The sequence below is a fragment of the Scyliorhinus canicula genome, unplaced genomic scaffold, assembly GCF_902713615.1.
Source record: "Scyliorhinus canicula unplaced genomic scaffold, sScyCan1.1, whole genome shotgun sequence".
NCBI lineage: Eukaryota > Metazoa > Chordata > Chondrichthyes > Carcharhiniformes > Scyliorhinidae > Scyliorhinus > Scyliorhinus canicula.
In genome coordinates, this window is record NW_024055843.1 from 1,701 (window position 1) to 25,937 (window position 24,237).

The 24,237-nt window shown below is 49.4% G+C and overlaps 1 protein-coding gene across 2 annotated transcripts; it reads left to right on the forward strand.

Moving 5' to 3' along the window:
* The first annotated feature begins 1,682 nt into the window (after positions 1-1,682).
* On the forward strand, positions 1,683-19,939 carry LOC119961194 (leucine-rich repeat and immunoglobulin-like domain-containing nogo receptor-interacting protein 1). Of its 2 annotated transcripts, none has more exons than XM_038788652.1 (3): positions 1,683-1,820; positions 15,718-15,938; positions 17,410-19,939. In XM_038788652.1, exons 2-3 carry the CDS (start codon positions 15,925-15,927, stop codon positions 19,340-19,342), a joined length of 1,947 nt encoding a protein of 648 aa, XP_038644580.1. In that variant the 5' UTR covers positions 1,683-1,820; positions 15,718-15,924; the 3' UTR covers positions 19,343-19,939. The 2 variants fall into 2 exon arrangements, with proteins under 2 accessions (XP_038644580.1, XP_038644579.1); XM_038788651.1 differs by lacking the exon at positions 1,683-1,820 and adding an exon at positions 12,413-13,254.
* The last annotated feature ends 4,298 nt before the right edge of the window (positions 19,940-24,237 follow it).

The following is a 24,237-nucleotide window of genomic DNA, read 5'->3' on the forward strand; positions in this document are numbered from 1 at the left end:
TGTGGCAATGACAGGCCATCCCAGTCCTGTGGCAATGACTGGGCATCCCAGTCCTGTGGCAATGACAGGCCATCCCAGTCCTGTGGCAATGACAGGCCATCCCAGTCCTGTGGCAATGACAGGGCATCCCAGTCCTGTGGCAATGACAGGCCATCCCAGTCCTGTGGCAATGACAGGCCATCCCAGTCCAGTGGCAATGACAGGGCATCCCAGGCCCTTGGCAATGACAGGCCGTCCCAGTCCCTTGGCAATGACAGGGCATCCCAGTCCTGTGGCAATGACAGGCCATCCCAGTCCTGTGGCAATGACAGGCCGTCCCAGTCCCTTGGCAATGACAGGGCATCCCAGTCCTGTGGCAATGACAGGCCGTCCCAGTCCTGTGGCAATGACAGGCCATCCCAGTCCTGTGGCAATGACAGACCATCCCAGTCCTGTGGCAATGACAGGCCATCCCAGTCCCTTGGCAATGACAGGGCATCCCAGTCCTGTGGCAATGACAGGGCATCCCAATCCTGTGGCAATGACAGGCCATCCCAGTCCTGTGGCAATGATAGGCCATCCCAGTCCTGTGGCAATGACAGGGCATCCCAGTCCTGTGGCAATGACAGGCCATCCCAGTCCCTTGGCAATGACAGGCCAGCCCAGTCCTGTGGCAATGACAGGCCATCCCAGTCCTGTGGCAATGACAGGCCAGCCCAGTCCTGTGGCAATGACAGGCCATCCCAGTCCTGTGGCAATGACAGGCCATCCCAATCCTGTGGGGAGCACATCCTGGTCACGGCATTCATCAATTATAAAGTGAGACGATTCATTAATTATCACAAAACTGAAATAATCTGATCATCGTTCAGAGAATTAAAGTTTGCGGTCCGTTAATCAAATCCAGGGGATAAAGATGAAGTTGGCATTGTAAGAGTAAAGACATAGAACATAGAACAGTACAGCACAGAACAGGCCCTTCGGCCCTCAATGTTGTGCCGAGCAATGATCACCCTACCTAAACCCACGTAACCCGTATAGCCGTAACCCTACAATCCCCCCATTAACCTTATACTACGGGCAATTTAGCATGGCCAATCCACCTAACCCGCACATCTTTGGGCTGTGGGAGGAAACCGGAGCACCCGGAGGAAACCCACGCACACACGGGGAGGACGTGCAGACTCCACACAGACAGTGACCCAGCTGGGAATCGAACCTGGGACCCTGGAGCTGTGAAGCATTGATGCTAACCACCATGCTACCGTGAGGCCCCCTAAAGACGTCTGAATTTTTAGTCAATTAATCATTTGAGAGGTTTAGATATTAACAATTACCAAAAACGGGTGGCATGATGGCACACTGGTCAGCACTGCTGCCTGAAGGTGCTGAGGACCTGGTTTTGATCATGGCCCTGGATCACTGTCTGTGTGGAGTTTTCACATTCTCCCTGTGTCTGCATGTGTCTTACCCCTACAACCCAAAGATGTGCAGGGTAGGTGAATCCCTGCTAATTGTCCCTTAATTGGAAAAAAAAAAGAATTGGATACTTTAAATTTATTTAAAAAAACAATTATCAAAACATTTCAGTTAATTCAGGATAAAAGGTGACTTCAGCTCAATTGAAGAAACTGATTGCTGAGAAGCTGATGAATATTTATTTATTTTAATCTTAAATTTATTTTGCTTAAGTCAACTAATCACATAACTAAAGACCTGGCCGGGGATTCCAGTCCTGCTCCACGTGGGAAAACCAGGAGACTTCTCATGTCCAGAACGATCACAAGAGCAGGAAGTGACATCAGCTGGAGCAGCAGGAAGCAAAGGGCAGTGGTCGAGAGGTATGTTTGTGATTGGTGGAGTATTTCCAGTGGGATTCTAGATTTCCCAGGACACGATTCCTTGCTTCTTATGTTCTATATCAATGCTTTAGACTTTAACATGGGGACAGGGTTAAGTCATTTGCGGTCTTCTTTTTGACAGTGAGAAAGAAAGCTGCAGACTTTTATTATTCATTTATGGGATGTGGGCTTCACTGGTTAGGCCAGCATTTATTGCCCATCCCTAGATGCCCTTCAGAATGTGGTGGGGAGTTTCCTTCTTGAACCACTACAGTCCTTCAGGTGTAGGTACACCCACTGTGCTATTAGGGAGAGAGTTCAAGGATTTTCTCCCAGCGACAGGAAGAAACGGTGATATATTTCCCAGTCAGGGTCGTGAGTGACTTGGAGGGGTCTCCAGGTGGTGGGGTTCCCAGTGATCTGCTGCTCTTGGTCTTCTAGATGATAATGGTCATGGGTTTGGAAGTTACTGACTAAAGAACATTGGTGAGTTACTGCAGTGCACCTTGTAGGTGGAACACATGGCTGCCACTGTTTGTCAATGATGGATGGTTTGAATGTTTGTGGAAGGGGGAGCAATCAAGCGGGCTGATTTGGCTGGATGGTGTTAAGCTTCTTGAGTGTTGTTGGAGCTGTACTCCAGGCAGGTGAAGAGTATTCCATTACACTCCTGACTTGTGCCTTTTAGATGGTTGACAGGCTTTGAGGGGTCAGGAGATGAGTTACTCACTGTAGGATTCCTAACCTTTAACCTGCCCTAGTAGCCGCAGTATTAATATGGCTAGTCCAGTTCAGTTTCTGATCAATGGCAGCAGCCCCCCACCCGTCTCCCAGCCCAGGATTGTTGATAGCGGGGGATTCAGCGATGGTAATGTCATTAAATGATGGATAGATCCTCTCTTGTAGGAGATAAAGAACAAGAACAAAGAAAATTACAGCACAGGAACAGGCCCTTCGGCCCTCCCAGCCTGCGCTGATCCAGATCCTTGCCTATTTTCCAAGGATCTACTTCCCTGTTCCCCGCCGCCATTGCCTGCACTTGTGTGGCACGAATGTAACTTGCCACTTATCAGCCCAAGTCTGGATATTGTCCCGGTCTTGCTGCATTTAGACATGGACTGCTTCATTATCTGAGGGTTGGCGAATGGTGCTGAACATTGTGCAGTCATCCACAAACGTCCCCACTTCTGACCTTACGCTGAAGGCAGGTCATTGATGAAGCAGCTGAAGATGGTTGGGCTTGGGACACTACCTTGAGGAACGTTTGGCCTCCAACCACCACAACCATCTTCCTTTGTGCCAGGTACGACTCCAATCAGCGGAGAGTTTTCACCGATTCCCATTGACTCCAGATTAGCTGGGGCTCCTGGATGCCAGACTCGGTCAAGTGCTGCCTTGATGTCAAGGGCAGACACTCTCACCTCACCTCTGGCATTCAGCGCTTTTATCCATGTTTGAACCAAGGCTGTAATGACTGCAGGAAGACATCAATAGACTGATCAGCGGGCCAGAAAAGTAGCAAACTGAGGTCAATCCAGAGAAACGCGGGATAATAAATACATTTGGGGAGGACAAACACAACAAAGGGAAAGAATATGAATGGTATGATAGTGAGGTGTAGAAGGACAGAGGGGTGCATGTTCACAGATCCCTGAAGGTGACAGGAGAGGTAGATGTGATGATTCTAAAGGCAGAGAGGATACTTTGTTATTCACGGGGACAGAGTACTAGAGCAGGGAATATTCCCAGCAATTTCTATTGGAGGAAAGACCTGAAATCCCTCTCTCCACAGATGCTGCCAGAGCTGCTGAGTATTTCCAGCATTTTCTGTTTTCATTATAAGATCAGGGAGGTTATACTGGAGCTGTCCAAAACACTAGTTAAACCACAGCTACATTACTGAGTACAGCTCTGGTCACCACATTACAGGAAGGATGTGTTCATTCCAGAGAGGATGCAGAGGAGATTGACCAGGATGTCGACACAAATAGAGAATTTTAACAATGAGGAAAGATTGGAGAGGCCGAGGTGGTTTTCTGTGTAACAGAGAACGCTGAGGAGAGATTAACTGAGGTGTTTAACATTCTGAGGGGCCCGGATAGAATGGATAAGAAGGATCTATTTCATTAACAGATCAATAACCAAGGGGTTTAGATTTAAAGTAATTCGCAGAGGATTGGGAGTGGAAGGGGGCTAATGGATCTCTGTGTCTATTCGGAACCCTGGATATGCGTTATCCCTTCTCAGCTCCCAAATAACAGAGATCAAGTCTGTGCTTTTTGGCAAAGTCCAGTTGAAGTTTGTCAGCTGTGCCACTGGAAAACTTGTTTTTAATACAAAATTTAGAAAGAACTCGCCCTGCAGCAAGCTAGTCAGATTAATTGTCTTTAGCGAATACAGAAGTTGAGTTTTCATTCAAATCATAATACACCAGATAAAATAACTGGGTAATTTTTTTGAATAAATTTAGAGTACCCAATTATTTTTTCCAATTAAGGGGCAATTCAGCGTGGCCAATCTGCCTACCCTGCACATCTTTGGGTTGTGGGGGTGAAACCCACGCAAACACGGGGAGAATGTGCAAACTCCACACGGACAGTGACCCAGGGCCGGGATTCGAACCCAGGTCCTCAGCGCGGTAGGCAGCAATGCTAACCACTGTGCCACCGTGCTGCCCTAATAACTGGGTAATTGTGATTAGCAAAGCGAGCAGCAAAGGTTTCAGAAATATTGATGGAGTGATCAAGAAGAGAAACAGAACAGAGCAACAGAAGCACTTTTCCATTCCGGTAAGTGATTCTTCAGAGAATTGTTATCTCAAAGTCTGACCTTGTTTTACTGGGGCTGGTTTTGCACAGTGGGCTAAATAGCTGTCTTGCAATGCAGAACAATACCAGGAGCACGGGTTCGATTCCCATACCGGCCTCCCCAAACAGGCGCTGGAATGTGGCGACCAGGGGCTTTTCACAGTAACTTCATTGAAGCCTACTTGTGACAATAAACGATTAGTATTATTATTACTACTGATTGACTTTAACTAATTTATAATTTACTCAATTCGACCGAAGTGTCTGTCCATCAATTTACGATTACAAGATATAGGTATTTGAATATGTTGGTGGAATTTTCCCATTCCATCGCTTGACAATTTTCCAAACTATCGACACCTGCATCTCAACAATAATTAGAAAAACACAGCATTCAGGCATTATGACCTCAGACTGTCTATTACCATGGAAACAGGACTGCCCGTGCTGGAAAAAGCAGCAGCAGACAAGGGGTGTTTTAGCTAATTGGCGGTCACTGACCTTGCTTGTACACAAGCAATTGCAAATGTTAAAATCTATGTTTAATGAAAGAAAACTTAAGTGTATGCTCTGGATTAACCCTTTTTTTAAATAATTTTATTTACATTTTTTCAAAACAAATTTTCTCCCCAACAGTAAAATAAACAGGCATAGAAAAAACAGAAAGAAAAGCCCCTCCCCCAATACAAAGCAATAAATTAATAACAGAAAGAAAGTCACAAACATATAGTTGCAAAAACAAACCCCCTTAACAGACCCATAATCGCCCCCCCCCGGGTTGCTGCTGAGATTGACCACCCTCTAACACTCTGCCAGGAAATCAAGAAGGAGCTGCAACCGCCGGAAGAACCCTTGCACCGACCCCCTCAGGGCAAACTTGACCCTCTCCAGTTTGATGAACCCGGCCATGTCGTTCATCCAGGATTCCGGGCTCGGGGGGCTTCGCGTCCCTCCACTGTAAAAGAATCCTGCACCGGGCTACTCGAGATGCAAAGGCCAGAATACCGGCCTCTCGCCTCCTGTACTCCCGGCTCCGATGCTACCCCAAGGATAGCGAGCCCAGAGCCCAGTTCCACCCTGGAACCGACCACCTTGGACAAGGTCCCCACCACCCCCTTCCAGAACCCCTCCAATGTGAGTGTGATTCGCCGGGCCTCCCAAACACCTCCCACACCTGTCCTCGTCCCCAAAGAACCGGCTCAGCCTGGCTCCAGTCATGTGCGCCCTATGCAGCACCTTCAGCTGAATTAAGCTGAGCCGTGCGCAGGAAGAGGACAAATTCACCCTCCCCAGGGCGTCTGCCCGCGTCCCCTCGTCGATCTTCTCCCCTAGCACCTCCTCCCACTTCGCTTTCAGCTCCTCCACCGAGGCCTCCCCCCCCTCCCCCTCCTGCATCACCTGAAAAATTGCCGAGATCTTACCCTCACCGACCCACGTCCCCGAGAGCACCCTATCCTGCACTCCCCTTGGCGGCAATAGCGGAAACTCCGTCACCTGCCGCTTAACAAACGCCCTAATGGATTAACCTTTAATGGGTTTCCAGCTATTGTTGCACTCAAATAATGCTTAATATGCTGAATGAGTTCTCATTTAACCTTTTTACCATTATCATCTATATCTAACTAGAAAAGCCAATTTTTATCAGTCCCCCATTTTGATTCTTCCAAAGATTAATAAGATGAATCAAAATAACGCATAGAAATTGAGGAAGAAATGTGACAGGATAGAAGTAAGTGTGGGGAGGAACTCATTCACATTGTCTTGAATAGTTCACTTGTTTGAGAACAGCCTTCAACACTGGAGCGGGCAAAGCTTTGCAAGCGTTACAAGCATTCTGGAAGTATTTTATTCAAAAAAGTAATTACACGGTACAATGACAATTCAGTAATAATAGAAATTGATAATATGATTGCAGTAATAATTGGGTAATAATGCAATAATGCAGAAATAACAGTTCAATAGTAGGAGCCTTGTTCAATGTCATGGGCTGATGGTGCAGTTTGACCACTTTGAACCACTTTGATTGTTGGGGCATTATGGGTAGCCATACATTGGTCAATGCATCTGACTGGCAAGATCACTACCTAAATGACAAGCCCAAAAATAAAAAATAAGAGAAATCCCTGAATGATGGAAATCCCTGTGCCACCCACCCGTCCAGAGAGCCATCCCCAAAAAGTGGTGTCAGAGGGTTGGTAAAGTTTCCTAACTTCTTCTTGAATATGTGGTGACAAGCTTTTGATTTCTTCTGAATTATCTGGGACATAGGTGAAACACTCTGCACCAATCAGGGCACCGGTGCCACCTTTTTCGGTGAGCAAATAGTCAAGTGCCATCCGATTCTGTAAAGCCACAGTTGGAATGACTAGCGTCTCGGCTGAAATGGTACTTCGGGCTCGGGCAGTGTCATTGGCTGTCTTCTCAAACTCTGCAGCCAATTTAATGTATTCTCTGGTCAATACGATGACGCCATAGGCAGGGATGAGAGTAGAAAAGAATTTCTCAGCCCCTGTGATCTCATGTTTAGACCTCTTGATGATAGTGGGAGGTTGATATTTCTCAAACTGTGGGATGAGAGGTCCATGTTTTGAGTCTGCGTTTATAGCATCGGCTAGGGAAAGGGAATGGGAATGGCGGATAAAGGTGAGAATGAATCGTAAATAGAATGCTCCTCTCCAGCTCACTGGGAGCCAAGATTATGCAGTATTACAGCAGATGTAATAGGTGCTATTATAGGTAGAATATTGGGCAACCACTTGTTGGGACCAATGTTCTGGAATATTTGTCCCATCGGTGTGATTAGGTAGCCCTTTAAAGTCGATGCGATTCCCTTGATGTCCCTGGACCACTACCTTTCTTGTGTCATGAGTGCACATTTTACTGGCACTCACATCCAAATAATATTCACATTTACTGTATCCCACATTCCATGCTCTATGATTATAGCTGATTAAACATATGGTCCCAGTATGATTATGACCAGTTGGGAAGGTTACTTGGGGTGGTTTCTGTTTCTGATTATAGACATGTTGAAACCATCCCTTGAAAGTGTTTAATGGGCAGCCTGCAGATCGCCATCTCTTAACCTCATGGTTTATCATTTCTTTGGTTCTGGTGTCTCCACGTTGGGGAAGGGTATAGTCGGGATTTTGGAAAATGTGCCTTTCTGCCATTTGGGATAAAGCAAAAGGAACAGGCTGTAGTGAGATACCTGCTTGGGAATTGGTAGGGATAGAACACACCCAGCACTTAGAGAGGTTAAAGTCTCTGGCATAGGTATAGGACATGTAAAGGAACGTGTTAACATTGAACTCCTGGGTAAGGCCTGCTGGGCCAAACATGTAACTGAAAATCAATATTATGGCAAACATTTTTACAGATTCTGATTTTGGTACGCGCGCTTCACATCCATTATTTATTTCCTTGGAGTTTCACGGCTGACTGGGTTCCGAGTAATATCTGGTAGGGGCCTTCCCGCTTGGCTGCTAACGGTTCGCGCTGAATTTGTTTTCTGTAAACGGATTCGCCGGGCACCAAGTCGTGCCCCCGCCCCCCCTCAGGAGGATCGCCCCCACGCCGCCGACACCTGACAGCATTTGTTATGTTTTGACAATAACTGAGTAAAGCATCACTCATCAGATGACAATCTGCCTTTCTTAAGTCAATAGTTCCTGGCAGGGACATGGCCAGTGATGACCTCAAATGGGCTTCGGCCTGTGGTTCTGTTTGGGGTTGCTCTGAAACTGCATAAAACTAGTGGCAAGGCTTGAATCCAATTCCTGCCTTCTTGGTTGTATTTGGACAATCGTTCTTTTAAAGTCTGGTTCATGCGTTCCACTTGTCCTGATGATTCTGGATAAGGGCAATGTAGATTCTAATCGATGTTCAGTAACCTGCACACCTCCTGGCAAACAGCACCTGTAAAATGGGTTCCATTGTCTGAGTCAATGCTAGCTGGTACTCCCCATCTGGGAATATCGTCTTTGTATAGGACTTTGGCTGTATGGGTGGCTGTAGCCCTCCTGGCTGGAGCAGCCTTTACTGATCTTGAGAACGTATCCACCATTACAAGGACATCAGTGTATCTTTGACATGCAGGAAGGGTGATGTAATCGACATGTATGTTCTGGAATGGTCCTGCAGGGGCAGGAGCTTTTTGCTGAGGCATTGATGTTATAGGTCCTAAGTTGTTCTTTTGACAGGTTACACAGCGGTTCGTTACCAATGGTGTATGTTTTTTGAATCCTGTGCCACACCAACTTTTCTGGAATCGAGTCATCATCTTTCTTGGGGCTAAATGTCCCCATGAATGGATCTGTTGGGCCAGAAATGGCATCAGTGCCTGTGGTGCAACTGGTTTATCCGTCTGAACTTGTCTCCAAATATCATCATCATACCACTGGATACCCGAGTCTAACCATGACCATTTCTCTTCTTGTATAGAGACATGTTGCATTTCACGTAGATCTTGTAATAAATCGGTCACTCCCAATTTGTAGTTGTGTCTTGGTTCTGCTGAAGAATCCCACTGGGAGGCAGCTTCCTTTGCTACTCGGTCTGCAAGGGTGTTTCCTTGTGCTTCTATAGTGTTGTCTTCAGTATGGGCCTTGCACTTTAGAATGGATACTTCTTTTGGCAAAGTTGTTGCTTCCAGGACGTCATCATTTCAGTGGTGGGAGTTTAGGACTCGCTGTCTGATAGGGTCACAGAAGCAGAAATCCCGATCACTTTAAAATAAACGTCTTGGATATCCAATTGAAGGACTGGGACATACAGGGCAATCGACTGAGATCTGCAAAATGGGATTAAGCTGAATAGCTCCACTTCAGCCAGCACACACACAATGGGCCAAATGGCCTCTATCTGTACCACAGCTTTGAGGTTTTTACTCTGATAGTTGGAGTTTGTTTCTGATGAAAATAACCTCTAAGGGACTGGAGATTAACATTCTAGATATTGGTGAAATAAATCAGCTGCTTTAAACACGTTGTAGATTTTTGTCTTTCCCGCCTGAGTGTTTAACATCACCTGGCTGGAGCTCAGAAAGGACAATCTCACCTCATAGAATCAGAGAATTTACAGTGCAGAAGGAGGATATTCGGCTCATCAAGTCTGGACCAGCCCAAGGAAAGAGAATCCTACTTAAGCCCACGCCTCCACCCTATCCCCGTAACCCCACCTAACCTTTTTGAACACAAAGGGCAATTTAGCATAGTCAATCCACCTAACCTGCACTTGCAGACTCCGCACAGACAGTGACCCAAGCAGGGAATCGAATGTGGGTCCCTGGTGCTGTGAATCAACAGTGATACTGTGCTACCGTGCTGCCCTTGCATCCAAGCTCCCGGATTGTCTGTCTTCTCTCTGGGTAAGATTTTGTTTGTCTCTTGTATTCACCGCTGTGACAGGGCGGAGACCTGATGGGAGGGATTCAGACATGAAAGTTCTGGGGAAAATGGGCAAGGATTTGGGAGGTGACAACATGTTGAAATAGTTTGGAGAGGAGAGGGAGGTTGAAGATGAGGCAGTAATTTGTAAGGATCGCAGAGTCATGGGTTTGTTTTATTGAGGAGGGGGTGATGATGGCAGATTTGAAGGACAGAGGGACAGTACCTGAAGAGAGAGAAATGTTGACAATATCCATGGACACAGGGTAGTTGGCTGATCAGTAGCTCAGTGGGAATAGGGTCGATGGAGCAGGAGCTGGGTCTCATGGACAAGATGAGCTGTGAGTGGGCATGAGGGGAGATGGGAGAGAAACTAGAGAAAGATGTGGGTTCAGGGCTCGGGAAAGGATGAAATTTAGAGACAGTTTGGTCCGGTGGGCTCGTGGAAGGGAGGGAAGCAGCAGAGGCAGCTGATCGGATTGACTCAATCTCAGTCACAAAGAAGCTCCACAAGCCCCTCACACCTTGTTAGAGGTGAGGATGGAAGAGACAGGGGAGAGTGAGAGTACTTCAAAAGGAACTAACTTGTGTCAGAGATATTAAAATGATTCAACACAATGATTTAACACAAATCTAATTTATTTGACTTTTAGCCAGAATATTAGCCCCTGTAAATGGGCTGGAGTTTGTTATCAGCAGAAAGAGACCCAAATGAACATGGTTCAGTCCTGAATGTGAGGAACACGAAAATTAATTCACTGTGGTTACTGGTGGCCCCGTTGGTGCTGCTGCAGGTTGGATGACTGAGTGAATCCCTTCCCACACTCTGAGCAGGTGAATGGTTTCTCCCCAGTGTGAATTCGCTGGTGCCTCTGCAGGTCATATGATCGTGTGAATCGCTTCCCACACTGGGAGCAGGTGAATGGCCTCTCCCCAGTGTGAATTCGCTGGTGCTTCTGCAGGTTGGATGAATGAGTGAATCCCTTCCCACACTCTGAGCAGGTGAATGGTCTCTCATCAGTGTGAACTCGCTGGTGACTCAGCAGGTTGGATGACTGAGTGAATCCCTTCCCACACTTGATGCAGGCGAATGGCCTCTCCACTGTATGAATTCGCTGATGTACGATGAGCTGAGATGATCGTCTGAACCCAGTCCCGCAGTGAGAGCACCTAAACGGTCTCTCGTCAGTGTGAACACGTTGATGGTACATCAGATTCCTAGAATGTTTATAGCAATTCCCGCAGTCTAGACATTGAAACGGTCTCTCATCAGTGTGAACTCGCTGGTGTGCCGACAGAGTGGATGACTGAGTGAATCCCTTCCCACACTTGGAGCAGGTGAATGGCCTTTCCCCAGTGTGAACTCGCTGGTGACTCAGCAGGGAGGATGAATCACTGAATTCCTTCCCGCACTTGGAACAGGTGAATGGTCTCTCCCCAGTGTGAACTCGCTGGTGCTTCTGAAGGTTGGATGACAGAGTGAATCCCTTCCCACACTCTGAACAAGCGAATGGCCTCTCCCCAGTGTGAACTCGCTGGTGACTCAGCAGATGGGATGACCGAGTGAATCCCTTCCCACACTTGGAGCAGGTGAATGGTCTCTCCCCAGTGTGAACTCGCTCATGTCTTAGCAGGTGGGATGACCGAGTGAATCCCTTCCCACATTCAGAGCAGGTGAATGGTCTCTCCCCAGTGTGAACCTGCTGGTGTGCGGACAAAGTGGATGACTGAGTGAATCCCTTCCCACACTGAGAGCAGGTGAACGGCCTCTCCCCAGTGTGAACTCGCTGGTGCCTCAGCAGGTTGGATGTATCACTGAATCCCTTCCCACACATGGAGCAGGTGAATGGTCTCTGCCCAGTGTGAATTCGCTGGTGTGTGGACAGAGTGGATGACTGAGTGAATCTCTTTCCACACTTGGAGCAGGTGAATGGTCTCTCCCCAGTGTGACTGCGTCGATGAGTTTCCAGCTGGGATGGGGAAGTGAATCCCTTCCCACAGTCCGCACATTTCCACAGTTTCTCCTCAGTGTGACTGCATTTCTGTCTCATGGGGCCCGATGACGTGTACGGTTTCTCCCCACTGTGAACGATGCTTTTTCCTTCCATGTTCAAAATCCAATGATATTCAGGATATGATAAATTGAGGGCTCTGTCAGATCCTGATGTGATGCTTGGTTCGAGTTTCTGGACTTTGAAGCCTCCCCTTCGAACACCCTGTGAAACTGATTTAAAACAGAAAATAGGGAGTGAGAGAGAACCCACAAAACACAAAGGCAGGTTGTGAAATTGAGCTGAATGAATCTGGTCATTTGTGGGGCCGGCACTGGGAAAAAGTGACCATGAAAACTGCTGGATTGTCACAAAAACCCCAATTGGCCTCTTTGGGAGAAGTGAGAAAGAGGTGAAGAGGGATTTTGTATATTTACAAGACATATTAAAGAGAATAGATGGAAAGTAAATTTGATCGAGCTTCATAAACAGTAATATTGATTTTGAAACAGGGAAGCCAGGCTTCCGGTGGCACAGTGATTAGCTCGCTACCAGACGGATGAGCCCAGCTGAGCAGCTGTTACTCCTTCGGACTCGATAGATCCAGAATCGAACAGCGGCCACTGTTTCTCTGACCTAAGCCGGGTGCCCGAAGTTAAGTACAGGTTGTCTTAGTCAATAGGTGTAGTTAACTAGTAGTGTTTATGTTGCATGACTAATAGTTTGTAAATAAAGTAGCCGTGACCTTGAACTAACTAACTGGTGTTTGGCTCTTTGATCGATAGCCGATTGAACCTTGTGGTGGTATCATTTGATACCTAGCGACTCGAAGCACTAGAATATAGATAACATAGAAAGGGCAAACTCTCTGATTGCCATAATTGGAACAGAGCCACAGAAAGGAGTAAAAAAGTAAAAGAAGAAAAGGCAACAAATTGATTGGTTGACTGGCCTCCTTCTGTACTGAAGGAATTCTATGGTTCTAAGACTCCATTTGTCAACAAAATATTCGTCAATAATTTGGTTTTCTGCAATTTTGATTAGTCGCCTCAGATTGAATCAAGGCATCAGAAACAGGAAGTGGAGTCGGTTATTCAGCCCATGTTCTAACCATGAGAGGATATTTTGAAGCCAAAGAGATATTCTGAAGCATCAACACCAGGATGTGTAAAGAAATGAGACAGGAGCCTACGTCTTTGCTGCATCATCAACAGTTCAAGAGTCAAGCATTGCTTCCTGAGATTGGAAGGTAACTCACGTAGTTCCCACATTCCAAATCGGAGTCAGGGAACGACAGGCCCCTCAATCACAGGGAAGATGCTTGAAGGATCCAAACAGATTCAGTTTCTGATTACTGGGGTAGAGAAGGAGCCATTAGAGATTCTCGAATGGCTTCTCAAAAACAAGGTCATGTCTTAATAATAACAATAATCTTTATTGTCACAAGTAAGCTTACATTAACACTGCAATGAAGTTAGTGTGAAAAGCTCCTAGTTGCCACATTCCGGCCCCTGTTCGGGACATGTGGGAGGAAACCGGAGCACCCAGAGGAAACCAACACAGACACGGGAAGAACGTGCAGACTCCAACAGTGACCCAAGCCAGGAATCGAACCTGGGACCCTGACCCTGGACATTCTGAATTCTCCTGAACAGGCGGCAGAATGTGGCGATTAGGGGCTTTTCACAGTAACGTCATTGCTGTGCTAATGTAAGCCTACTTGTGGCAATAAGGATTACTATTATAAATAAATCAAATTAAAACCTGGGTCAGGGTCACATTCAGGGGAAGTTATTAAAATGGAACCACATACAGATAAACTATATCAGTATTTACTGACATTTCCATTTTCATCACTGTTCCTGGTACCTGACACCTCTTAACTTGATCCATCACATCAACACTTGGACTAACTGACTGGGCTGAGGTCTGTCTTGGATAAAAACCTGAGGATAACTTGTCATCACAGAATGCTAGAAATTTACAGCACAGAGGCCATTCAGCCCATTGTGTCTGTGTTGGCTGAAAACGGTTTATCCAGCCCACTTTCCGCCTCTTGGTCTGTAGCCCTGCGGGTCACAGAAACTCCACATCAGGGTGTCATTAAATGTGATGAGGGTTTCTGTCTCTACCACCCTTTCAGACAGAGTTCCAGATCCCCACCACCCCCTTGGGTGAAGAAAATCCTCAATTCCCCCCTAATCCTTCCAACAGATACTTAAATCTCTGGCCCTAGGTTAATGACCAGCATGTTAATGAAATAGGTCCTTCTGCCTTCTGATCCACTATATCTGGGACCCACATGATTTTATACACCTCAATTAAATGTCCACTCAGCCTCCTCTGTTCCACAGAAAACAATCCCAGTCGATCCAATCTTTCCTCTTGTTAAAATTTCCCAATCCTGAAAGCATCCAGAAGAACCTCTTCCGTCCTCTCTGCAGGAAGAATGTGATTGTACTGGAATGTGATGACCAGAACTGTACTCCGTACTCTAGCTGTGATATAACTCGTGATTTTAGTTCTGTCTACTCAGTTTAGCTACTCTGTGTGTGGCAAATCATTAACCAGTGGCTCTGTGTGCAGGAAATCATTAACAAGTTACTCTGTGTGTGGCAAAGCATTAACCAGTGGCTCTGTGTGTGGCAAAGCATTAACCAGTGGCTGTGTGTGCAGCAAATCATTAACCAGTGGCTCTGTGTGCAGCAAATCATTAACCAGTGGCTGTGTGTGTGGCACATCATTAACCAGTGGCTCTGTGTGCAGCAAATCATTAACCAGTGGCTGTGTGTGTGGCAAATCATTAACCAGTGGCTCTGTGTGTGGCACATCATTAACCAGTGGCTGTGTGTGCAGCAAATCATTAACCAGTGGCTGTGTGTGTGGCACATCATTAACCAGTGGCTCTGTGTGCAGCAAATCATTAACCAGTGGCTGTGTGTGCAGGAATTCATTAACCAGTGGCTCGGAGTGCGGGAATTCATTAAACAGTGAACTTTGTGTTAATTTTCGGAAAACCACTTTTACTTTGAATTATTTTTCCATGGAAGTGGATGATCAGCCATGATCATATTAGAGAACAGAGCATGCTCAATGGGCTGGATGGCCTGCTCCTTTCCTATGTACCTGTCCTGGGAGTGTTTGATGGTGACAGTGTAGAGTGAGCTTTACTCTGTACCTAACACTGGGCTGTACCTGTCCTGGGAGTGTTTGATGGGGATAGTGTAGAGGGAGCTTTACTTTGTATCCAACCTCGTGCTGTACCTGTCCTGGGAATGTTTAATGGGGACAGTGTAGAAGGAGCTTTACTCTGTATCTAACCCCGTGCTGTACCTGTCCTGGGAGTGTTTGATGGGGACAGTGTAGAAGGAGCTTTACTCTGTATCTAACCCCGTGCTGTACCTGTCCTGGGAGTGTTTGATGGGGATACTGTAGAGGGAGCTTTACTCTGTATCTAACCCTGTGCTGTACCGGTCCTGGGAGTGTTTGATGGTGACAGTGTCGAGTGAGCTTTACTCTGTATCTAACCCTGTGCTATACCTGTCCTGGGAGTGTTTGATAGGGAGAGTGTAGAGGGAGGGAGCTTTACTCCCTGTCTAGCACGTTGCTCTGTGTAGATGAATGTGGGTCACACTCCAGCTTTTCACACTTTGAGCCGGTGTTTTCTCTTTCTGCCCCGGTGTTTATCCATGTCAAATGTTTAAATATTCAGGAGGAACAATGTTTATGATGAAACCCGATCAAGCCCCTCGTCCGGAGCCTCAGCCACAGGCTCCAGCTGGTGTGTAACCTGTAACCAGATCCCAGCAGGATTAAAACAAGCTGACAAGCGGCAGTAGCTCCTTGTACAGCGAAAGCTGCTCCCGGACCGTCAGCAGATACAGGACCGAAGAAGACCCTCAAACTCTTCGTCATAAATATGAAGCTTATGAGGTAATCACGATTTTCAGTCAAATATATTCAACCCCTCCCATCTCTCTCTGTACCCCGAAGCCCGCCTTTGCATAGAAATTTGGGAAGGACACAAAGGTGTTTGTGGGAGCGAGGTGAAGCCACAAGAGGGGATGACGATGTGGGGGGGGGGGGGGGGGGGGGGGGAGATGTTGTGGAGGGTAGTGGAGAGGGTCCGATAGGGAAGGTGGACAAGGCTGTGTCATGGGGACGGGGTGGGGATTCTGGAGAGGATGGGTTCTAGAGGCCCCGGGGAAGTTACTGAAGATTGGGGGAGATCCCCCCTCAGTGATGGGGTCTGGGGGAAGAGAGTCAAACTGCAGAATCCCTACAGAGCAGAGGGAGGCCATTCAGCCTATCGGTTCTGCACCGACCCTGTGAAAGAGCAACCTGAATCTAGGCCACTCTCCTATCCCCGTTAAACCCACCCATCCTGCACATCTCTGGAGAGGGGGGTGGGGGAAGAGAACCTGGGATGGAGAGACTGTAGAATACGTGGCCCAAAGGGAGGGGGCTGGTGGTGTTCGGGACACCGGGGATCCTGTGTGTGAGGGGGACCCTGTGGGTGTCTGGGGAAAGGGGTTCCTGTGCGCGCGGGCATTTGTGTTTGGGGGGAGGTGGGGCGTCCTGTTTCTGGGTGTGTGGGGCGGGGGGGTCCTGTGCTGTCGTGTGTGGGGGGGAAGAAGAGAGGGGGTCCTGTGCTGTGTGTGTGTGTGTGTGTGTGTGTGTGTGTGGGCGGGGAGGGGTCCTGTGCTGTCGTATGTGTGTGTTGTGTGTGTGTGGTGTGTGGGGGAGGGGGGGGGGGAGTTCCGTGCTGTCGCGTGTGTGTGTGTGTGTGTGTGGGGAGGGTCCTGTGCTGTCGTGTGTGTGTGTGGGGGGGGGGCCCTGTGCTGTTGTGTGTGGGAGGGTCCTGTGCTGTTGTGTGTGTGTGTGTGGGGAGGGTCCTGTGCTGTCGTGTGTGTGTGTGTGTGTGTGGGAGGATCTTGTGCTGCTGCGTGTGTGTGGGGTGGGGTGTGTTGAGCGGGCGCCTGGGGGAGGGTCGCGTGTGTGTGTGTGTGCTGGGTGAGTGGGGGGGGGGGGGGGGGGGGGGGAAAGAGAGAGGTGTCCTGTGTATGTGTGTGGTGTCCTGTGTGTGGGTGTGTGTCTGCGGGGAGGTGTCCTATGTGTGGGGGGAAGGTGTTCTGTGGGTGGGGGTGTCCTGTGTATGGGGAGATGTGTCTGGTGGAGGTGTGCTGTGTGTGTGTGTTTGTAGGGGGGGGGGGGGTGTCCTGTGTGTGGGTGTGTGTCTGGGGGTGGTGTCCTGTGTGTCTGGGGGCAGTGTCCTGTGTGTGGGTGTGTGCCTGGGGGTGGTGTCCTGTGTGTGGGAGAGGTGCCCTGTGTGTGGGTGTATGTGTGGGTGTGTGTCTGGGGGTCCAGCTCCCCTCACTGACCCCCTGTTGTGTTTGTTTTGCAGGCCGGGGGGCAGGACACTGTTGCCGGCGGTGTGGCCTCCTCTCCTCCCCCTGCTCCTCCTCCTGGGCCCGGGGCTCGGCTGCCCCTCCGACTGCCTCTGCTGGAGCCCCAACCGGACGGTGAGCTGCTCGTCCCGGGGGCTGGATGCACTGCCGCGGGGGATCCCGGCTGGCACACGGGTGCTGGACCTGAGCGGCAACCGGCTGGAGCGGCTGGACTGGGGCCCGGCGCGAGGCCTGAGCCATCGGCTGGAGGAGCTGGAATTGGGCCATAACCGGCTGCGGGAGCTGGAAGCCGGCGCCCTGGGCGGCCTGGAGCGGCTATGGCGCCTGGGCCTAGGCCACAACCTCCTGCGCTACCTTCAGCCCGGAGCCCTCCGCGGCCTGGCCGCCCTCCGCAGCCTGGAGCTGGCCGGCAACCCGCTGCTGCTGCTCAGCGATCACACCTTCCGCGGCCTGGCCGCCCTGCGCACCCTCAGCCTGGGCTCCCCCGAGCTGGCCTGGGCCGGCCCGCGGGCCTGGGCCGGCCTCAGCGGCCTCAACCAACTCACCGTCCGCGGCGCCGCCCTGGCCTGGCCGCCCGGGCCTGTCCTCTCCCCCCTCCTCAACCTGACCGCCCTCCGCCTGCTGGCCTTTCCCAAGGGCACCGCCCTGCCCGGCCGCCCCTTCCAGGGCCTCTCCCGTCTCCGCCTGCTGGAAATCGACTCCTGGGCCTCGCTGGCCCAACTAGGCCCAGATTGCCTCCTGGGCCTCAATTTGGTCTGGCTCTCAGTCACCCGCTGCAACCTCAGCGACGTTCCCTATGCCAGCCTGAGGACTCAGGCCTACCTGCGCTTCCTCAACCTCTCCCACAATCCCATCACTGCCATCCGCGGAGCGCTGCTGCAGCATGTGACCCGCCTGGAGGAGCTGCGATTGGTGGGCGGCCGCCTGCGCGTCATCCATGACGCCGCCTTCCGGGGCCTTATCTACTTCCGGCTGCTGGACGTCACGGCCAATCAGCTGGCCAGCCTGCCGGCCAACGCCTTCCGCTCGCTGGCCTCCCTCCAGAGCCTGGGCCTCGGCCTCAACCCGCTGGCCTGCGACTGCCGCCTGCTCTGGATCGTCCGCCGGCGCCATCGCCTCCGCTTCCTGGGCTCCCAGCCGCCCGCCTGTGCCTCCCCGCCGCCCCTCCGCGGCCGCCGCCTGCCCGAGGCCGCCGGCTCCCTCCCTGCCAGCACCTTCAGCTGCCGCCGGCCCCGCATCCGCGACAAGAGGCCGCAGCGGCTGCAGGCCCGAGAGGGCCAGACCGTCACCCTGCACTGCTCGGCTGACGGCCAGCCGCTGCCCCTCATCCTGTGGCTCAACCCACGGCGCCAGCGGCTTGGCCACCCCGAGGCTGGGATGGGCCTCCCCGGGGGCCTGGGTCTAATAGCCGAGGACCAGGGCCTGAAACCCGAGGACCGCGGCCTCCTCCCCGGGCGTCCGGACCCCAGCCTGCCCCCCGCGCCCCCGCTCCTTTCTGGCCCCGCTGTGGGCCGCAGCCGCCTCCTGCCGAACGGCAGCCTGCAGATCACCTCGGTCCGCCGCATGGACTCCGGCACCTACCGCTGTGTGGCCCGCAACGCCGGCGGCAACGCCACGGCCTCAGCCTCGCTACAGGTGCGGCCGCTCTCGCTGCAGGAGCTGGGACTGGCTGGGCGCTCCGACTCCCGGGCCAAGGCCGGCCTGCGGCCCGGATACCCCTTCGACACCCACACGCTGCTGGTGGCCACCACCATGGGCTTCACCTCCTTCTTCACCGTGGTGTCGCTCTGCTTCACTTTACTCTTCATCTGGAGCCGGGTCAGCGGGCCCATCAAACACAACATCCATGTCGACTTCGTGCCGCACGCTGGCGGGGGTGGTGGAGGCAGCAGCGGGGATGACGCTAAATACAACATGAAGATGGTCTGAAGGCTGACGTCACTGTTCCTGAGACGTCACTGCGACCCCATCTATGCCTCAATTGCTAAAGGACAAGTGCCTAATATGCCTTTTTCACCATCCTATTAACCTGCCCTTCCACCTTTAGAGATCTATGGACAAACAGGCCAAGGTCCCTTTGTTCCTCAGACGTCACAGTGTCAGGCCGTTCACTGAATGCTTCCTTTTCAAATTACTCCTTCCAAAGTACGTCACCTCACATTTTTCAGGGTCAAATTCCATCTGCCCCGTTTCTGCCCATTTGATCATCCTGTCTATATCTTCCTGTAACCCAAGACACTCAACCTCACTGTTAGTCACCAGGCCAAGCTGTGTGTCATCCACAAAGGTAATGATTCTACCCCACACATAGTCATCTATGGCGTTTATATAAATGGCAAACAACAGGGGACCCAGCGCAGATCCCTGTGGTATCCCACTGGACACTGGCTTCCAGACACTAAAGCAGCCGTCTGTCATCACCCTGTCTCCTACAGCTAAGCCAATTTTGAATCCACCTTATCATGTTACTCTGTATCACATGTATGTGTCTTCTTTATAAAGTCTCCCATGTGGGATCTTGTCAAAGGCTTTGCTGAAATCTATGTAAACTACATCACTACCATCATCAACACACCTGGTGTCAATCAATCAATCAAAATGTGTGAGGCATGACCTCCCGCTGAGCCATGCTGACTATTTCTGATCAAACCTTGCCTCTCCAAGTGGAGATAGATTCTCTCCTTCAGAATTTTCTCCGATAGTTTCCACTACCACTGACGTGAGACTCACTGGTTTGCAGTTCCCTGGCTTATCTCGACAATCTTCCTTAAATAGTGGGATCATATTAGCTGCTCTCCAGGCCTCTTGCACCTTCCTCATCGCCAAAGAGGAATTAAAAAATTGGGTCAGGGCCCCTGCAATCCCACAGCATCCTGGGACACAATTCATCCAGACCTGGAGATTTGGCCACTTTTAAGCCTGCCAACACTTCCAATGCCTTGGCACTCCCTCTGTCAATTCACTCAAGAACCTTTCAGTCTCTCTCCCTGAGTTCCATATCTACCTCCTCATTCTCTTGGCTGGAGACAGATGTGAAATATTTGTTCATCACCCAAACCAACATCCTCTGAAGTTTCTCTCCATTTAAATAATAAGTTGCCTTTTTATTCCTCTGACCAAAATGACTCACACTTATGCATGTTAAATTCCATCTTATCAAATGTATTCTGGAAGTCCAAATACATCTACAGGACCCCATTATCCATTTGGCTTGTTACATCTTCCAAGAACTCCAAGTGAGTCAAACACGATCCACCCTTCACAAAACCACGCTGACTGATAGATTGCGGTTTGACTTTCCAAATGTCCAGTTACTACTTCCTCAATAATGGATTCCAACAGTCTCCCAACAACAGGTTTTAAACTAACTAGTTTCCTACTTTCTGCCTTTTTGAACAGGAGGGGTTACATTAGACTTTTCCACTAATGCATTGACATTGTCACTGGGTCAGTGTCTCCCCCCCTGGTCTCCCCCCAACACTGACCTCTCACACTGACACCTCACAATGGGCAATAATTGACGGCAGCTCCTGGCCGAGAGGGTTCAGGGGGCGGGTTCGGAGGACCGGTCTGAAGCGGATGGTCCTCCAGCCAATCGGAGTGAATGAGGGGGCGGGACTGGGCCTATTGAAGGATGCGCAGTGTGATTGATGGCGCTGCAGATAAATTCTTTCTCGGATCCACATCCGTAAAGGTGGGAATGGCGGGACCGAGGGAGAGATGAATCAGGCGCATCGTTGGACACACTTCGTAAATGCGTTATATAAACCGAAAACCCGTAAAAATAACCTACCGGTACCGGGGGCCCTGAGCTGGGCCTGCAGCTTTCTCACAGACAGGACAATGGGGCCGCCATCGCGCGCTCGCGGGGTTGCGCTTGCGCACCCATCAACTTTATTTGGGCACCAGCAACAGTGCGCACGCGCACCCACCATTTGTATTGGGGGCAGCAGCAGCGGAGTTCAGGCTCAGTCGCCATCATTGTTGAGGGCAACATTTTTCAAATGTTTCATCATGACACTTTTACTGACTTACAAATTCCTATTTATGAGACAGAACAATGATACATCTCCAGAACTCTGACAATAATTCAGATTTATTTTGACAGAATAAAGCTTTTTCAGACATTTCAGAGAAATGTTACAAAATACCAATTGACAGCCACAATGAAATGAAATGAAAATTGCTTATTGTCACGAGTAGGCTTCAATGAAGTTAGAGGAGATATTAGATTTTAAGGATAATCTTAATAGAGGAAAGTGAGTGAGAGAGTCGGAGATTTTTAAGGAGGAAATTCAAGAGCTTGTGGCCCAATCAAATGATAAAAGGTCAGTAATGGTGGACCGAATAAAATCAGGAATGCTGTCATGGTCGGAATTAAATGAGTGCAGGGACCTTCTTTTTTTAATAAATTTAGAGTATGCAATTAATTTTTTCCACTTAAGGGGCAATTTAGCGTGGCCAATCCACCTACCCTGCACATCTTTGGGTTGTGGGGGTGAAACCCACACAAACATGGGGAGAATGTGCAAACTCCACACGGACAGTGACCCAGAGCCGGGATCTAACCTGGGACCTCGGCGCTGTGAGGCAGCAGGGCTAACCCACTGCGCCACTGTGCTGCCCTTAGTGCTGAGATCTTGAAGGGGTGTGTGTGGAGGAGATTGCAGAGATCAGGAGGATCACAACTATAGGAAAAGAAAATGGGAAATTTCACCTTTTGGTCCTTCTTAAAAGGAAAGTGAGCCCAGGGGATGGGTAAACAAGACTTGTTTGTATTGTATTTGTTTTGTCACATGTACTGTGGTACAGTGAAGAGTATTGTTCTGTGTATAGTCATGAGATCATAAGATACAGGAGCAGAATTAAGCAATTTGGCTCATCGCGTCTGCTCCGCCTTTCTATCATAGCTGATATATTCCTCATCTGCTATCCTGTATCTATCCTGTACTGATAGTGTGACCTTTGTAATCTCCTTTACAGGACATTAAGAGAGGATTTTCAGACTGGAAAGACAAACCAAATATCACATTAAGATCCAACAGTGTCACTTGGTTGGTCAGAACCTCCCAGAGCTTGTTTGCTTCACGTGCGGCCATCTTGGTAAAGGGACAGTGACTGGGTGGGCTTCAGGGTCCCAGTGACCAGCAGAGAAAATAATTGATTCATTGATGTTATTGTCACACTGCACAGAGGGGCCTGAGAACTGAAGCCAGTCAGAGTGCAGGGAGGGAGGAAATTGTGAATAAGGAAAGGAATCATGAAGATAATGTAATCGGTTTGTTGGGCTGACCAACTCTCCTGGTGAAAAGCCTGCCCTGGGAGTCCGTGCAAGTGGTGGATGAGGTGCTGCCAGAGTTGAGTGGATGGACACTGTCTGCAGGAGCTGTCAGAACACAGATCAGTCTGGGACATTGTTTACGCAATCAGATATATCCAAACAGGAAAGTACAGGAAAGGAAATGAAAAATCGCTTATTGTCACGAGTAGGCTTCAATGAAGTTACTGTGAAAAGCCCCTAGTCGCCACATTTCATTTTCATTCCGGTGCCTGTTCGGGGAGGCTGGTACGGCAATTGAACCGTGCTGCTGGCCTGCCTTGGTCTGCTTTAAAAGGCAGTGATTTAGCCCTGTGCTAAACCAGCCCCTATGATCCTAGCCCGGGTCACTGTCCGTGTGGAGACACTTTCTCCTCGTGTCTATGTGGGTCTCAACCGCACAACCCAAAGATGTGCAAAGTAGGCGAATTGGCCACGCCAAATTGCACCTTAATTGGAAAAAAAGAATTGGGTACTCTAAATTTCTATAAAGAAAGAATGGGTGGATTTACAGGGAGGAAGCTCAAATGGAACATCACAGCATAATCTGATCTGAAAGAGTCATTCAGTTCCCCACGGCTCGAATATCATCAGTCTTTGGATTCGGAAGGAGAAATGTTTGTGTTCTGCCTGTGAGACACCATTTAAAACATCAGCGTAACTGGAAAAGCATCAAAACCCTTCTGCCCTTATTCAGTCCCTATCCCTCGATTTAATCCCCATTCATGTACCCATCCAGATGCCTCTTAAATGTTGCTAATGTGCCTGTTTCCACCACATACTCTGGCAGCGCGTTCCAGGCACCCACCACTCTTGTGTGAAAACCTATCCCGCACATCTCCCTTAAACATTCCCTCTCTCATCTTGAACCTGTGCCCCCCTTGTAATTGACACTTCCATCCTTGCAAAAAGCCTTTGACTATCCACCCCGTCTATGCCTCTCATAATTTTGTAGACCTCGATCAGGTCACCCCTCAGCCTCCGTCTTTCCAGTGAAAACCATCTTAGTTTATTCAACCTCTCCTCGTGGCGAACACCCTCGAGACCAGGCAACATCCTGGTGAAACATCTTTGTACTCTCTCCAAAGCTTCCACGTCCTTCTGATAATGTGGTGACCAGAACTGCAGGCAATACTGCAAATGCGGCCTAACCAAGGTTTTATACAGCTGCACCATGATTTCCTAACTCCTGTACTCAATGCCCTGGCTGATGAGGCAAGCATGCCATATGCCTTCTTAATCACTTTGGCCGCTTGTGTTGACACTTTTAGGGAACTGTGGACCTGCACGCCCAGATCCCTCTGTATGTTAATGTTCCTAAGGGTTCTGCCAGAGAACAGTATAATTCATACCTAGATTTGATCCTCCAAAACTCATCATCTCGCTTTTGTCCAGATTAATCTCCATCTGCCATTTCTGTGCCCAAGTCTCCAATCTATCTATATCCTGTTGTATCCTCTGACAATCCTTGGCACTATCAGCACCTCCGCCAATCTTTGTGCCATCC